Source organism: Malaya genurostris, chromosome 3 (genome assembly GCF_030247185.1).
Source record: "Malaya genurostris strain Urasoe2022 chromosome 3, Malgen_1.1, whole genome shotgun sequence".
Taxonomy (NCBI): domain Eukaryota; kingdom Metazoa; phylum Arthropoda; class Insecta; order Diptera; family Culicidae; genus Malaya; species Malaya genurostris.
The window spans coordinates 278,722,958-278,741,449 of record NC_080572.1 but is presented as its reverse complement, the minus strand read 5'-3'; the positions used below and the strand labels follow the sequence as shown (position 1 = coordinate 278,741,449).

Genomic DNA, 18,492 nt, shown 5'->3' with positions numbered 1-18,492 from the left:
GTCACTAGTCAAAACTGCGCTTTTCGAGTCACGCAAAAGGTTTGATCTAAGTAACAATCAGTCAATATTGTTGCTGCATACTGATCACAAATAGTGACAAAAGTTGTTACTTGGGAACATAAGGAGTGTATCGAGAATAATTATGTTAAAAAAACGATATTTTATTCAAACTAAAAAAGATTGAACTTGAGCATAATGAAAACCGGATGAAATTTAAGTTATTCCTTCACGAATTTTCGAACTTTTGATCGAATGTTTTTCATAAAGTCCCGGACAAGTATTGCATCGCATTTTTTGGATGCTTGAGTTCAAATTTTTTTGAACTCCTACATGTTCCCAGCTGCCTTACCAGTCTTCTTGAAGACCCTCTTCACGATTGCCCAGTAACGTTCGATGGGTCGAAGCTGAGGGCAATTTGGTGGATTGATATTTTACTCAACGAAATTTATACCCTTTTTTGCAAGCCAATTGAAAGTGGTTTTGGCATAGTGGGCCGACGCTAAATCCAGCCAAAACTACTATGTACTATGCTTCTTATATAAAGGCAGCAATCTCTTCTGGAAACACCCAGATCGATAGATTTCTGCATTTATAGTTCCGGTAGTGTAAAAAATGTTTGACTTCAAACCACAGGAACATATTTCTTGCCATGCCAGTACCTTTCGACCGAATTTCTTCACTTGAATCGACCTGTCCGCATTGCTCACATCTTTCCCAACGATGACGGTAAAGTATTGTGGACCTGGAAGGGTTTTTGAGTCATCCTGTACATAAGTCTCATCGTCCTTCAAAACGCATGCATCCGGACTTGCAAAAATTTCCGGGCCCTTGTTGCTGCTCGCTTCTTCTGTTTTACGCTTTGTTTCGATATTTTCTGCTTCTTGTAGGTCTTCAGGTGATTTCGCCTCTTGATACGCTGGATCGCTGCTTTTTTGGCCAAATCACGTATTGACATTGATTTGTTCTTCATGATTAGAGATACCACTTTCTGGTCCAGTTTCGGGTTAGAAGAACCGGGTTTTCTGCCTCTTCCTGGCAGCTGATCCAAAGGATAGTATTCCTCAAACTTATTAATCATGGTTTTAACACTGGCATGGTGAATTCCAAACCGCTTTGCCATTTTTCGCAAAGTGAAACCCTTCTCACTTAGCTATGTATTCAGAACCTTAATTTTCACTTCCTTTTCAATACGCGACCTTTTTAAAAAGGCAGAATTTCAACCGCACAAACAAGTAAACAAACGAAAGCTGACAGCCAAACGCACAGCATGCTGTGATCTGAGCATAAAAAACATCGCAAATACATGCGTACAACACAAATGTACGTGGATAGCTTATTTTCGATACACTCCAATGCTATTGCTGTTTATGCTATTTTGCAAAACACTATGCATGTATCTCAGATGAAACACGACGTACAGGTTGTGGTAATTTAGGGGTTGTTTCGCGAATGCGGTTCACCATAAGCTGCTAATGTACTAGCAAAACTGATTATGTGCACTTTGAACAAAGCTTGGGATTGATTTTTACTCCCTAAATTACAATATTTTCAATAGTTTGTAACAATTCTTACTTTGGACGACCAATGGATCAAAAAGTAAGCCAGCAATATTCCATTGTCATAAAATATCGCTGTGAAGCAGACAAAGCAAGAAATTGCTATCGCGTTGAAACCTCGAATGAAAGAGGTCGATAATTTGATACCGTTTTTTCCATCGTCACGTTACTCTCCGGAATCCGGTAGAAGTGCACCCCGGACGGATTATGCGATTTCAATCCAAAACGGAGACGGAGATATCTTCATCGAACGCGACGGTTCATCGTTTATGCAATTACGGACGGCCATTCCATTGCGCTAGCAGTGCACTGTCAAAGCCATCATCGATCTTCGTCCCACCCTTTTCCGTAACGTCGTCAAGGTGCCCACAAACAGGGAAGTATTCACTTCGGTCCTCGGTGTTTGATTGAACCGGAAAACCATTCCGATACGGGTTGGTGGAATCACGAGCCAAATGCGACACGTGTCATTCACGTCGGTATTGCGTAAACTAACCGCAAGTGACACTTTAGACACACTTTGCGATTGCAGAAAAAATACCAGTAGCAGCGCGGATGCGTAGCTTCTGTTTCTCGGTTGCAGAAACGCGAAATAAGACATAGGAAAAGAAAAACAAAAAACCGGATTTTCCAATCGTCATGCCGTCGACTAAAAATACACCTTGGATCTTCTTGCGGGAACAGGTGCAAGAGCTGATGATGTAGCGTGTCGAACTGGTATTATGGGCTGGACGAAAGCAAGCAACACTATCAAGGAACAAGTTTTTTTTTGCATTTGCACGTTGATTTTATGCTTCCTTGCTAGCGAAAGAAATAAAACCAGGAGTGGTCATTTCGAAGTTGCATTGCAAGGAAACGTTAGTTGCAGGCAAGATTTTCCGTCACCCGGTGGGACGTGAAAGGGAAAATTTAAGGAAAACTTGTTCCCGGGTTCACTTTCGCTCGATTTATGACCATTTAGAGCCCCCCGGATGCTCTATTGCGGCCGGATGTCTTGCTAAATTGTGTTGAACCGTAGCGTGTCTGAAGATGCCTATCAACTTGAAAGTGAGAAAGCTTTGAACGGGATGGAAGATGGGAATTGTGTTTTTCGAGTAGTTGTTTTTTCTCTGATGATGATGATTTTTTTCACATCGATATATGATAAATGTTTTGAGACTGGTCCCCAGAGGCTTAGGTGAATTTTTCTCAGCCCACGTATGAAACTGAATGTTTGTAAAGTCCGCAGCTCGACCAAAGCAAAAGAACACCAAAGTACCATTATTCGTTTTAAACAGTGAAATTTATTCACAGCACGTCCCATAACGAAAAGCATATTCTAATAACTCTACATAACGACCGTAGTAAAGCCTCCCCATCCATGGCGACGTGCCATCGTTTCGGTCTTGACGGACTAACAACAGGCAGCGCAGCGTTATCCAATTACGACCATTCTAAAGACGGGCTACGGGCCATTGTTGTTCGACTCGCCTGGCAAACTTCAACTTCAACTTCGGAGCGGAGCTTAGGCTTGACCGAATAAGTAGGCATCGCCGCCGCCGCCGCAGCCATACATAACGAGTCCAGGGCCAGCGGAACCTTCACCTCTACGACACACAACCGAGTTGGACTCACCTCAGTTGGTTGGGTACACTACATCACAAAAGTTATTCTGTGATTAGGTCGGTGACTTCCTTCGGGCTTGCGTCTTCTGCCAAAAGTTTATTCCAGTACCGAACAAGTACTGTACCTCGACATGTGGTGAAGCTACGCCAAGGGACGGTAAATCGTACGTGATGGGAATTCTCTTCCGGTAACCGGGGGATCGGTGGTAAAAGTTTCCTAACATGTGTGAACAGATAATCAGAAGGATAGTACCAGGTGCGGAAGTGTTGACTCGTTTTTTTTTTTGAAAATATTTTCCTTCCCAGAATTAATTCATAGCCTGCTATTTTCGGATGAATGGTGGCATTTGCCTGACCGAAACACGATTGAAATGTGTGAAACCTGCGTGAAACTGGAAAATGAACACAATGAGAAAAAAGGTGAGAAAACAAGCAGGCAAAGAGGAAGTGCCCGATAAACTACATTATCTATGGTAATTGCTTAATTATTAATATTAATAAATAGGTAAAAGATTGTTTCCGGATCTTATTACCCTAATTCGTATGCAACACGAATCCATCAATTTCCAACTGCACATAAGAGAGAACACAGTCTGACAGTTACTCCGACCGTCTAGTCCTAGCTAGAGCTTCAATGTGAGCTACTGCAGCCATAATAATTTCGCAAATTGTAGCAACTCGAGCGAAATATGCCACATTATTAGATGGGTAAATTACATACTGTTTAAAGTTTGTCTTGGGTTGCGTATCGAACAGCGAGACGAGAGTTTGCCAGTCGACCTGGAAACTATGTCTGGCTTTGGAAAATGGTACATACCAAGAAGCATGGATCTTAATTACTATAGCGATCAGCACTGCCATTGTAATTATTATGAGCGGTTGACTAATTGATCGATTGGAAAAATTAAATTGAAGGAATCTTCTTCTGTAAACGGGATTTTTCGTTCCTGCATTTCGAACGTTGATTAAAAATAACTATGGGTTGCCTACTCTTCAATTCGTGTGTGATTATTATTGTTCATTACAACGTAAAAATTAAATATAAAAATATCAAGTTGTTCCTGAGATATGGTTGATCAAAGTTGGACATGTTATTTTCGCAGAGGTAAACGGTATGCATTATAGAGCCTCGAAGAAGTTGATTTTGGAACAATTGTTTTTGAGTTCTCTGTGGAACGTCGTTTTTCGTTTTTTTGTCTTTCTTGTGTAGTAAGGTTATTCAATCACTGTGAAAACCGACTTTTGAACCGAGACCCGGAGGACCGAATGGACTCAGCTCGACGAACTGAGCAAATGTCTGTTTGTAAGTATGTGTGTATGTGACAAATAATGCCACTCGATTTTCTCAGAAATGGTTGAACCGATTTACACAAATTCAGATTCAAATGTGTGTCTTACGGCCCCACAGATCGCTATTGAATTTTATCCCGATCCGACTTCCGGTTTCGGAATTACAAGGCAATATGTGCAAATCTATGAGAAAATGCGCATTCAATTTTCTCGAAAATTTCTTAACCGATTTTACAAACTAAGATGCAAATAAAAGATCTTGAAATTGTTTAAAAATTCCCCGAGAAGATGATCCAGATCCGATTTCCGGTTCCGGAATTTCAAGGGTATTTTTTCACAAGCGAGGGCGAAACGAGGTGCACATTTTTATAAAATTTACTGGTAAATTCATCTTGTTGGCAGACCTTAACAATTGGTGGATATATAAATCTACTTTGGAACTACTAGTGCCCGTTTTCTGCTTCCAAACGCACCGGTAATAATGAAGAAAAGCTCCAAAACCGGAACTCACTTCGATTTCTCAGCAACGGTTAAACCGATTTTCACAAATCATGATTCAAAATAAAGCTTTCAGTGCCTTAAAAGACACTGTGCAATTTCATCCAGGTCCGAAATTATAGGGCAATAAGTATCAAAACTTTCAAACTGCCATACAAAATTATGCAAAATCGGTACGTGCTGGTAAAGAAAAAGAAAACGCCACCGCCTAGCACACAGCGTGCTTAGTTCAATTTTGTATAGCGTGCAGGGTTGCCGCATTTACATCTATATTAACTTGACATAGCTGTTTACAAATCGAAAAGGTGATGGTAGGTAATACCGAAGAAAGTTTTCGATTTTATTCTAGTTTGAAAAAAAAATGTTGTCAGAATACAAACTTGTCAGAACATAAGTAATATGAGAAAGGCATCATTACACCACTAGGTGGATTAAAAAAGGTTTTTCTATTTCATTTTGTCGCTTTAGGTGGGGGTATAAAATTTTAAACGGTAGTTCCGGATCCGGATGAAATTCAGGATTTGTATATAGGCAACGTTGCACATATTCTTCGTGTAACTTATTCATTCATCCATCTTCAGTGTGAATAATCTTATATTACTCACGTCAGTCTCGAACAACGTTGAACTATTCACTTCACAAAACAGAGAAGGGTGAAAATGAATAAGCAATAATCGTAGAGAACCCGAATCCGCTAATACATTCTTCGCTGCTGGTATACATCGTGCATGTTCGTTTTATACATTCGTTTGTTATTCGTTCATTGACTTTACTTCTCGAATTGGTTCGAATAGCGTCACTGCGATGATCGTTGGATTCCATTTTTACGCGAAGCATTCTTCATCTAATAAATTCATCATATTTCGTGAGGTAGCAGCAATGAAAGAGTGCTGGGATACGGTTCATCACATACACATAAGACTATGGTACTAATACAGAGGAAAACGTCTTGATTTGCTTATTTCAAAGCCAGCACGAACGATCATCGCGAATTGAACTTCGAGGATTATCACTGCATGAATATTCGTTTCTCATTCGCCTCAAGTCATTCGGGAGTTTGTTTTTTTTGCGAATAACAATTGCAAGGAATAGATCTTCATGCGAGCAAGGAAGCAGCGTACCGGTTTTGTATCGTCATTCTATATGGCGGTTTGAAAGCTTTGACACTCAATTTCACAGTAACTTTTGAGACAATGTGCTCTTTAATTTAAATCAAGATGTGTGAAAATCTGTTCAAACATCGCTAAGAAATCGAAGTAAGTTCTATTTCTGGAGTTTTTCTTCACTACTATGGGTGCTTCCGGAACAGGAAATGGGGGACCAGTAGTACCGAATTGAGTTTATATACCCACAAACTATCAAGTTCTGTATATTAGACGAATTTATCTGTCAATTTACTTGGATTTGTACCTGTTTTTGCCACCATTTGTGAAAAAATACTCATGAAATTGAATGTTTTCCATTTATCACGCTTTAGTTCCAAAACTGGAAGTCGGATCCGGATGAAATCCCAAAAATTTTGAAGAACTTTAAAACTTTTCATTTGAATTTTAGTTTGTGAAAAATAGGTAAAGTAATTTCCGAGGAAATGGAACGCACATATATGAAATAAGTTTGTGAAAACCGGCCTCACAAACCTTCAAAAAATTTGAAGTGAGTTCCAATTTAGAGCTACTTATCACTATTTCTGAAACCGTTACATTTCTTTAAGTAAGGAAATGAAACCTTGCACAATTCACACAATGTAACAACTTATGAGAACAATTTTGGAAGTTAAAAAGTGTGAAGTTTTATGCGTATTTACGCTATTCAGTTATGTATGTGACATTACACACCCACACACACACAGTAACAAAAATGGAAAACGTTGGGATAGGGTATTTTATACGTGAGTATTTTAGACGTAAGTGTAAGCAAAATTTGAAAATAATTGGAGAAGTAGTTTTTGAATGACGATGGACACGGACTTTTGAAACGGGCTTTTGAGAAAAACGCATTCAACTCTTATTATATAACAACGTTCGAAAAAAAAACCGCGTAACTTCGGAAATCCGCGTAAAAAATCGCATAATTTCAAAGATTCACGTAAAAAAATCCGCAAAACTAAAGAAATTTTTTTCATGTCTTAGAAATGCATGAAATGTCCAGATCTGGTGTAATCTCAGAAAAAAAAAGTTTTGAAAAAAAATCGACTCTCGGACTTGGAAAAAGTTTAAGATTTCCGAAATCGAAAATATTTTTCAATGTCAAATGTCTTATAAAAATGTAAAAAAGTCGCTTAGAAAACCGCAGAAAAAAAGGACTTCAGTGTATTTATTTTTCTATTGAGTCTAACACTTTAAAAAAATTATGTTACGTCTTTGTATTTTGTTACAATGAAACATTTCGAAAATGTTTTGTCAAATTTTCAACTCAATTTAAGCAGAACCTTGGGGCCTGTGCGACGAGCTAATCGATATATGATATATAGTTTTTTTCGATAAGCTTGAAATTTTGACAAAACATTCTTGACATATTTTACCATAAGCAAATACAAGGAAATAATAAATGATTTTCCGAAAATGTTAGACCCTACCCGCCCCTTAAGGTGAAATGTAGTCCCAAAAATACACGCAAAATTTCAACTGCTGGAATCGGACGAATCGTCGCACAAAGCATAACAAGCAAAACCGACACATAGAAACCAGGAATATTTTCAGGGATGGAGCGCAGTGGGCTTACCACAAGTTTTGTTGGGTGGTAAAATGATTTTTTTTCTATTTCACACTTTGAATACACAATCCTAGTTCAGTCTTTATTGTTATTACTGTTTTAGTTATAGTAACCTGAGTTTAGTAGCAAGCATAGATGCTCCTTCTACAGAATGATTGAAAACAAGAAAAAATTCAAGTATTTTCGATATTTTTGTGAGAAGATCACCAGACCCTTTCTGCCAATGAGATGAACTTCAAGTAAAAGTATTTACTTGACACGCATAATACAGCGCGCTCGAGTAACATTATCATCTAAAACATTGTTGAAATCAGAAATAACTGTACATTAGCTGTCAATATATTCCAATCCAATTGAGCTTAGTTGTCGTTGTGTGACTGCAATGTTGCATGAATTCGCGTGATTTTTGCTGTCGATATAATGCCACCGAACCCACCGTGCATTTCTCACAGCATCACAATACGAAAAAGTAGAGCGCGCAAGCAATATAGAAAATGCTGAAAAGTTTATGTAAAATTCTTCAAATCTCGGTTAGCTTGGCAAAATTTTATAATTTTGAGTTTAATTTTCTTTGTGAAATTTTGCAAAAGACACTATAACCATCCCCATGGAACGGAACAATAGCCGTTTATTCATTTCAAAAACCAATTACGGCTCGGCAAAGAAAAATTTCAAAATTCTAAGAATACTTAGTTGTGATAAATTTAATTGCAAAAACTTAAGTGTTCTTAGTTTTTCGAAAATCGGTCTAGTTTTTGAATAATAAATAGTAATAGTAAAAACACGATAAAGTCATTTTCTAGCATGATAACACTCGACCCTAGGTCGCAATAATAATATAAAAAATCATTGGAGGCGCTGAAACTTGAGATCTGACCCTACCCACTATACTCTTCGAACTTTACACCATCTAACTATAACTTGTTCCGATTGATGGCACACGGTCTATGTAACGAGCAGGAAGATATTCGAAAAATCAGCATTTTTTCCTCCACAGAATCCGTATGATGCCAAAAAGATGACGATTAGTAGTCACTAGCAACGGCCGGTAGTCTCAATAACATACTTCAAACATAAAAAAAGGTAGAAAAAAACTTATACAGCTAATATTTTGATCTTGTTTACTTGAAAGTTAAGGAAGTGTTGTAGAATAATTCCAATGCATAACCTGTTATTATTTTTTGCTATATTTCCAAACATGCGCTAGCAAAATTACGGAGCTTCAAGCAAACCTCATAACAAATCCGGGGACACGTGCTGTCACGGCACGAGCCACTCACAAATGGGGAACATTCCAGTATGTTGTCAATATCTTGCTGTGACAGCTATGACACACACATGTGGTAATAACCGTTTGTTGCTGTAATCAGTGACGACGAGCAAAGTTACAGCATATCGACGATGGGAGAAGTCGACCGCGAGCCTGTGGCGACAAGTTCGGTTAGTTCCCAGATACCATCGGCTAAAAGCAATGAAGTGAAATGCTCACTAAATGGGTGGTGGTGGTGCCTTCATCGGTAAATGACACGCTAACCATCAAATGCAAACGGGGGGATTATCGATTGTTTTAATTTAATTAACTTCCGTACGTCATTGCGCCGCCGCTCTGGCTGCTAGTGCGGTTTTTGTAAGGACGACCGAGTAAGGAAGCAAGAACCCAAACATTGTCTACTTGTCCTAGGTGTTCACAGGTGGAACTTTGAATATGTGTACGCTTCGGTGTGCAGTGTGACGGCTGGCGGGTAGGAAATGGAATTCATGTTTGACATGCTTTGAATATTTTTGGGATTACTTTGAATTTGAATTTTAAACAATAAAACTTTTGTTCGTTTTTATAGGACCGAAAAATAAACCTTGAATGAATATTACAATTGCTCTAAATAATCACCATTAGTATTCCTGTGACGGTTCGCCCGTCGACCTTCAATTTTCTCACTCCCTCTCTCATTATTATGCATTTCGCGACGAATTTTTATTTTCATTTCATATCAATTGGCAATCTATGACCAGATATTTCACGTCACGTACCATAGGCAATTCAAACTGAAAGGGCCATCCGACGTTGATGTTGGTGTTGATGAGAGCCATACAGGTACAATTGCAGCACCGCGGAGACGATAATGACTATCTGCGAGTTATGTGCAGTATTCCTCATTTTGATGCCACATGAGCGGGAAAACGTGAGAATGAAGCTCAATTCCGGAGTCTCGTTTATACGTGGTTTTAATACCCACTGACGGTTTATGACGGAACTGAGCTTCGTCAATGCCGATTAGGTTTATCTTCGCGGCATCGGTCACGTTTCGATTGCAGCGTATTTCCGAATTGGGAATTTGAGCTTTTGCATTGAGTATGGAATTCGGTTTAAAAGGCTGAATTAATCATGTCATTAGAATCATTTGGTGTTTGTGAATGTTGCTTAGTTTACTCAAACCGATTTTATAGGAATATTTATACAACTACTACTACAGCATAATATCAACTGACCTTATAATTAAACAATGAATTTAAAAAAAAAAATCTATCGAAAAAATCATTTCACACTCGAATAAAATTCCACCGGCGCATATTCGCTTATCGCTTAGCGGTCGCATCTGCCTGCCCACATCGGGCAGTGTGCTTTTCGGCAAGGTGAATTCCGGTGCAGCTGTCCCGAGGAATGGGTTCGATGTCACGAAGCACGATTGTGTTATCACTGCACAGAGTATTTGCAGCTTTATCAAACTGCCGCTGATGCAAACTCACCTACACAAATATTTACCAAAGCACACCATTGAAACCACGTTGATTGTTACTGGATAGGGGTGTGTACGTGTACCATTTTTTCAATGATAAATAAACAGTTCACTGGTGAGCTTGTGTTTACTTGTGGTACATAGTTTTTATTGACGATTTATTGCTTTGCCAAAAGATCCTTACTTATCATGAACTTATATGCTAGAACGACAACGCTACTGTGTTGAATTCATGTGTAATAATTCATGGAATAGTAAAATTAAGTAACCTTGTGCATATCGGTCAATGTACTACTCATACAGCTATATCAGGCATTATTTTAATTCAGTAATCATTTGCCTGTCTGTGCGTACAGTGAACGGTGTCCGCGACAGTTGTGAAATTCACGTTGGAATAGGATTTTTGTGTACAAAAACGTTTTCTAGACGCTTCATCGAGAATCAAAGTTCTATCCAGTTAGAATTAGGAATCTTATTGTGTCGCAGCGGCACGGAAAGTGACCGCTGCAAGAATTCTTTTACAGCGGTTTGTTTACCAATGCACCCACTTTCTGTGGTATAAATTTCACGGAGTTTCAAGCAGTGAGTCAAAAGTTATTCCAGATGGAAGCCGAGAGGAGAAGAAAAATTCTGTACACCCACTTTGATAATCCCACGTGGTCCGCAATAGAAATCGCCAAATCAACCGTGTATGATGTGCTCAAATGTTTCAGGGAGTGAAAGAGCGTAGATTTTATGCATTTTACAGCAAACTGAACCAGAAGGTGTTGAGAACCGTCGGAGAAAACCTTAGATCATCAAATAATGAAATAGCACGAAAATACGCTACTGCTCGCAGTGCCGTTCGAAAAATTCGTTTGCGAGCAGAATATGGTTCTTATCGAGCCAGCAAGCAACCGAACAGAACGGTGCTTTTCGTCGCCAAAATTCGAGCTCGGAAATTGTACCATGCAGGTTTTGACGAAGTACCAAGGATGCTTGCTCATCGACGATGAGACCTACATCAAAATGGATTTCGGACAGCTTTCTGACAAAAAAAAATCACGGTGAAGGCACAAAGTTCTTGCGAAGTTTAAATTTGCTTTAATGGAAGAATTTGTCAAAAAAAAACTGATGGTTTGGCAAGGAATATGCAGCTGCGGAGCAAACACCAATGTTTTCATGACGAATAATACGATGGACTCGAAGCTGTACAAGGAAGAATACCTCAAAAATCGCGTACTAGCTTTCATTAAAGCCCATAAAGGTTGTAACGTGAAGTTTTGGGAGGATTTGGTGGGTTGCCACTACAGTCGGGAAGTCATCCAGTGGTTACGCGATAATAACGTATATTTCATCGATAAAAACATAAGTCCACCCAACTGCACGCAGTTCCGGCCCATCGAGAGATTTTGAACAATAATGAAAAAGAAGCTTAAGAAAGGTGGAAAAACGGCTCGGGACGCGACTCAGATGACCAAAATGTGGAACAAATGTTGACTCCTGAAGTGTACAGCGTTTGATGGGAGATATCAAGGAAGTGTGAATTTTCATTAGAAAAGAAGAGAAATGATTTGTATTGATATTTTTTCCTTAAATTACAGTGAAATACTTTTGTTTTTATATATCAACCTTATCTGTACGTCAATTCGTTACCGAGATACAGATGGTTTTATTATTCCGGATTCGAGATGGACATAGCCTTATGTCTAGTCTGTGGACGTACCACAATGAGTGATGGAAAGGTTACAACACATTTTTATAACAAAGAGCACAGTATGCAAAAGGAATGGAATTGTTTGTCTGGATGACCAACAGGTGCGAATTGTGTACAACTCTGCTTCCGCCGTTTTTTTTCTTCAAAAATTAAAGCTTTATTGCGAAAAAGTGCTTACAGATGTATTATTCAAAGTATTGTCCGTCGCTAGCGACAACTTTCTCCCATCTTTCCGGAAATTTTTGGATCCCGGCTCGAAAAAAGGAGTCCTTTTTTGACACTATACATTTTTCCAACTCTTCGAAGGATTGAAAATGTTGATCTGCCAGGCCGTGTGCCATCGAATGGAATAGGTGGAAATCAGAAGGGGCGAAATCTGGGGAATACGGCGTGTGGGGCAAGATTTCCCATTTCAACGTTTCCAGGTACTTTTTGACCACTTTTGCGACGAAATCACCATTTTTAAAACGTTGAAACCACTCCCGACACGACTCAGAGCAGCATCATCGTAAGTTTCTGAGAGCATTCCATGCACTTCAGCTGCTTTTTTTGGAATTGTAACATCTGATATTTAAAAAGATATTTTTATTCAGGCTTATTTGCGTACAAGCTTTACGTGGTTGATTTTTTAAATAAAATATGTTTTGTGTTGGATCTCGTTGTCACCCTTTATCTAGGGGGTGAGGAGCTTCCATTTCCCTCCTGCGAGGATTGAGGGGCACTTTGTTCGTGGCTCGTCTCGTCATCCATTGCCTCATCGGTTGTATTGTAGTTGATTACCGTCTTCTTTTCGTTTTCCTTGTTATTCGCAGTCTTGAGCTCGTTGCTAGTTGCTGTAGATGCGCCTTGTTGTACATTGGTTGCAGTTGCTGGTTGGTTTGATGGTTAAATGGAAGCACTGCGTAGCACTAGTTTCCGTTGTTGAACGGTTGACTTTGTCTTTTTTTGAAGATGTTCTTTTGCGTAGTTTCAGAGCAGGGTTTGTACAGGTAGTTCACAAAACTGACATGTAATCAGCTGATTTTCATAGGTAATCAGTGTTTTACACGGATGTATCCCACCTTGACCACAAACGATGTAAGATGGAATTGCCTCTCAGTAGTTTCATACGTACCACTCGCACGCCATTCCGGATACCGGGGAAAAAATCCGCCATACTTCCCTTTCGATGGAAAGAACTTTACCGTACTGCTACATGCTTTCCCGAACGTACCGATCGCTGGTCTGCGGGGGAAGGTCATGCACGCATACTTCTATGGTATTGTCCACCATGTACACAGGGATTTTATATTTAACATTGTCATGATCAACACTGTGCACCTCGTTGTTAACCGAAGCGAATGCAATTGCATCTCTTTCACGTTTGAACATAATGTACACACAGTTAGACACCTTGTTTAATTGAGTTTTAGTTACATTATTGACGCCTAGATGCATTCGTACTTTGAGTAAGATTTAAATTTCGGTTGCTACTGGTTTAACTTTGCAGCGCTTGAAATCAATACAAATTGAATTTGGCCTTGTAGGCCAAATTTCAGGCTTCGTTATATCACTCTATCTTTCACTACACTGTATTGTCTTTGTTTTTGTCGTCTCGACTGTAAACTGTTTTCGATTGTGTCGGATGAGATGCGAGCACGAACTGGATTTCAAAAGTTTATCCATAAATTGTTTTCAAGCTCGCGCTTAAAAAAAATCTTCAAATGGATTGAATCGCATCGGTTTCGCAATTAATTCAAATTACAGAAATGTGGTCATATTATTCCAAACAAAATTTCATACTACAAAAATTTTCCTTCTTTTCAGTACTCGAACCGAATTATTGTAATCGAAAATATTCAAACAATAATTCTGAGTTTCATTTTTTTCGTGATTGCAATGGGTTTGTTTATTTTTATTCTTAGGATCAAAATCAAGAAGTCGAAAGCGATACTTATTGTCACAATTCAGTCGTATCGCCCTCATAAATAATCGTTTCCAGAAACTCGATTCGAGATGCATGAAATCAGCCCAGCTTTGTCACAATATTAGCGTCTAACAAATTTATTTTGAGTCTGCGGTTAGTTGTGCAAAAAATTTGGCATATTCTCGTGGGAAAAACACATGATTTAATTTTTCGGTGCATTCTGAAGCATCCCTAGCACACGAACACACAACACCCGCACCTTCAAAAAAAAAACGAACGCTTTCGAATATCGCGAAAATTCACTACCATCACAGAATCGTAAGACTATTGCCATTTACAAACACTCACACCAACACCCGAACCATCGCGCATCGTAAGTGTTGAAGCTTATCTCAACACAGCGCCAGTAGTACTGAGTGGTTGGTGGTCGCTGGTGCCTGTCAGTGAACTATTGGCTGTCATTGAATTCGTTCGTTGGCTATTTTCGTTTCGCCAGTTGATTTCGTTCACGGTTCGTTCGATCGGCCTGCCACGCAATCGTTACTAACCAGTCGCGATAACGTGTCACTTTTTCTGCTTAATTTGCCAGAAAAGAAAAAAAACGAACAACGCCCACACGTCACTTTCAGTGACGAACAGCCAGCAACAGGCTTCCAAAATAAAAGATGATACAGTTTCAAATCGCTTCCTAAGAGGTGAATCAATTCAAAACAAGTGAAACCGTTTGCGGGCCCACACACGCACACACACCGGACGGTTTCTCGGACCGTCTCGGTCTGCCGCATTGTTTTGATTTTATGTTTATACGTGTTTTGAAAAAAAAAAAATTTTTTCTTTTCGAACAAGTGCTGAACAGCGAACAGGTCGATTTCGTACAACATACTCGGCGGCGCAGTAGGCTGTAGATATCCGACACCGCCTGGTACTGCCGCGGTAGATTTCGAAAACGTACACATTCGCCGGTAGTTCCTCTGCCTTTGAGAAAATAGCAATCGCTGGCCATCGGTGTTGTTTTTATTTCGGTAGTTCGGTCGAAGTGATTTAGAGACCGTGAAGAACTTGGCCCCGGCTTTTGTAAGAAGGGGCAACATTTCCTACAACACAAAGTAATCAGATCATGATCGAAGTTATGGAAGCTTACGGAGTGCAACAAAAACTCCCCGGCGAAGTGATGTAGAGTGAAAAACCTTGCCAACAACAACAACAGCCATGGCCGAAGAAGAAGCAAACCAATTTATAGTAGAGCAGCGGTTTTTTGCGCAGAAAGAGAAAATCATGTGAGTAAATAGAAGCAAAATGCAACAGTAAACGTTAGATCATGGGAAATGGAATCGTTTTGAACACGATAGCGAAAAACAAAAAAGTATGTCAAGCGTAAATTCTTCTGCGAAATCGATTTTAGTTCTACTGAGTCGAACATGACGAGTTAGGTTTCCGTTTTTGGTGACGTTCTGTTATCGCACATTTTACTTGTCATTCGGCAAAAAAAATCGGCCTGTCTTAGTCCATCCCTTACTTGTAGTCCTTGAAAATGCTAGACAAATAATCGATTCAGCACAGTCGATTAGTGAAAATGTTGCGGAGCACGTCTCGTGCTCCGTACCCCGTAATCTATTTCCTCCGGTGACGCACAGTGTGACCGAAGATGATCGAAAAGAGTTATTTTCATTTATACAACCTATAACTTCTTTAGATAAGCTGTGGTGTTGTAATCAGTTCCATCGTACCATTTGAACCCCCACCGGAGTGAACGTGATATCGATTCAGGTTAGGTATATTGATAAAACAGTAGTCGTTTGATGATAAAAAAAACTGAAATACAGTTAAAATTTGGAAAAATCCCGAAGTTCGCCAGTATGTGTTTACAATTTATACTTATCAACTTGATTGTAAATATTACGGGTAATTCCCAAACTGGTAAATTTATTCTATCTAATTGTATTGCATCGCTGAGTGGTTCCAAAGGTTTCGGTCTAAAATGATAAGAAGCATCAAGATTAATTTTGCCTAAATTTTATGTCAGCGAAAATCATACTTATATCAGAATAGAATTTCGAAAATAAAACATTGGTTCTCAAGAGTTTCGGAAAGTTCTACTTGGCATAATTCATTGGATTTCATTCATTAAATTTTTTTCCCAAAATGTGATAATGCCTTTCTCTTGCCATTTAAGTAGACTCATTCAAACATTTGTAAGATTTCTTCCTCGACCATTAGTATTGTGAGCTTATCAAATCACCTAATGGCAGCTTTCGAACGATTCTAAGTCTTTCGAAATCGATGCTTTTATCTCCGAGAAATTTTGTTGCATTGACAAACATTTTTGGGAATTGTCAGTTACTTCACATACGATGTCTGTTCAAAAAGTACCCGGAATTCTTATTTTTCTAAAAAAATATTTATTTATTCGTCTACATCTATATGGTCCCCTTCAAAGTAATCCCCCCTAGATATAATACGCTTATGCCAGCGTTTTTTCCAGTCTTCGAAACACCCCTGATAGTCACTTTTTGTAATGCTCTGTAGCACTTTCAGCGATTCTGCCTTTATCTCTTCAATCGATGAAAAACGCTGTCCTTTCATGGGTCTTTTCAACTTTGGGAACAGGAAAAAATCACACGGAGTGATATCTGGTGAATAAGGAGGTTGGGGCATGATTAAAGTCTTGTTTTTAGCCAAAAAATTTGATTAAAATTCAGCAGTTTTGGAACGAATTTTGCTGCCACTCGTTTCATGCCCAAAACATTTGAAAAAATATGATGGCATGAGCCAACTGATATGCCAACTTCATCAGCAACTTCTCTAATAGTGATTCGGCGATGATCCATAATCATTTTTTCCACTTTTCCCACATTTTCATCGATTATTGACGTGCTGGGTCGACCGGAGCGTTCGTCGTCTTCAACGTCTTCGCGGCCATCTTGGAAACGCTTATACCACTCGTAAACACTTGTTTTTTTCATAGCAGACTCACCGTAGGCTCTCTGTAACATTTCGCACACTTGGTTACACTTTATTTCATTTTTCACGCAAAATTTAATACAAATTCTTTGACTCTTCAAAACAAAAATCGCCGAGCTCAAAAAAAAAACACGTCTACACCAGCCGCTACAAGACAGAATGTAAACAGCTGAAAATTTCACCATACATTAGGGATATATGTACCAACACAATAAAAAAAATTTTTTGACCACCGGACTCTCCAGACGCGAGCAATTAAAAAATTCCGGGAACTTTTTGAACAGACCTCGTATAACAGAAGTAACAGGCATTTGATCTTCGAACTTGATTCATAACTTAATAAGGAGTGTATCGAAAATATGCTATTCACAATTTTTTCTTTCAAATTATGATAACAAACGATATTTTATTCAACCTAAAAATTGATCCTTTATTGTACGATGTTAAACTTGAGCATAATGAAAACCGGATGAAATTTAAGTTATTCCTTCACAAATTTTCGAACTTTTGATCGAACGCTCTTCATCAAATTCCGGACAAGTGTTGCATCGCTTTTTTTGACCCTTGAGCCCAAATTTTTTAAACTCCTGCATGTTCCCAGCTGCCTTACCAGTCTTTTTGATGACCCTCTTCACGATTGCCCAATAACGTTCGATGGGTCGAATTTGAGTGCAATTTGGTGGATTGATATTTGTCTCAACGAAATGTATACCCTTTTTCGCAAGCCAATTGAGAGTGGTTTTGGCATAGTGAGCCGACGCTAAATCCGGCCAAAACAGTGGAGGTGTACTATGCTTCTTAGATAAAGACAGCAATCTCTTCTGGAGACACTCAGATCAATAGATTTTTGCATTTATAGTTCCGATAGTGTAAAAAATGGTTGACTTAAAATCACAGGAACATATTGCTTGCCATACCAGTACCTTTCGACCGACTTTCTCGACTTGAATCGACCTTTATACTTCGCTCACATCCTCACCAACGACGACAGTAAAGTATTGCGGATCTGGGTTTTTGTCCTCCTTTACATAAGTCTCACCGTCCCCGTCCATCAAAACGCATGCATCCGGACACTGCAAAAGACGCGAATACAATTTCCGGGTCCTTGTTGCTTCTCGCTTCTTCTGTTCTACACTTTGTTTCGAGATTTTCTGCTTCTTGTAGGTCTTCAGGTGATTTCACCTCTTGATACGTTGGATCACTCCGACACTCGTTCCTGCTTTTTTGGCCAAATCACGTATTGACATTGATTTGTGCTTCATGATAAGAGATACCACCTGCTGGTCCAGTTTCGGCTTGGAAGAACCGGGTTTTCTACCTCTTCCTGGTAGCTCATCCAAAGGATAGTGTTCCCTAAACTTATTAATGATGGTTTAAACACTGGCATGATGAATTCCAAACCGCTTCGCCAATTTTCGTAAAGTGAAACCCTTCTCACTTTGCCATGTGTCCAGAACTTTAATTTTCACTTCCTTTTCAATACGCGACTTTTTGAAAACGCAGAATTTCAACCGCACAAACAAGTAAACAAACG

The 18,492-nt window shown here is 39.1% G+C and overlaps 1 protein-coding gene across 2 annotated transcripts in view; it reads left to right on the top strand.

The window, feature by feature from the left end:
- LOC131438503 (phosphatidylinositol 4-kinase beta) overlaps positions 1–18,492 on the top strand; it is a 251,023-nt gene that overhangs the window by 174,714 nt on the left and 57,817 nt on the right. The window contains exon 1 of one of the 2 annotated variants that reach the window (XM_058608583.1): positions 14,442–15,274. The exons of the other annotated variant lie outside the window; for it this stretch is intronic. Coding sequence (XP_058464566.1) covers positions 15,207–15,274 — 68 coding nt within the window. The 5' untranslated portion in view covers positions 14,442–15,206. Of the gene's footprint in view, positions 1–14,441; positions 15,275–18,492 lie in introns of those variants that run through there. 2 annotated transcript variants of the gene reach the window in all.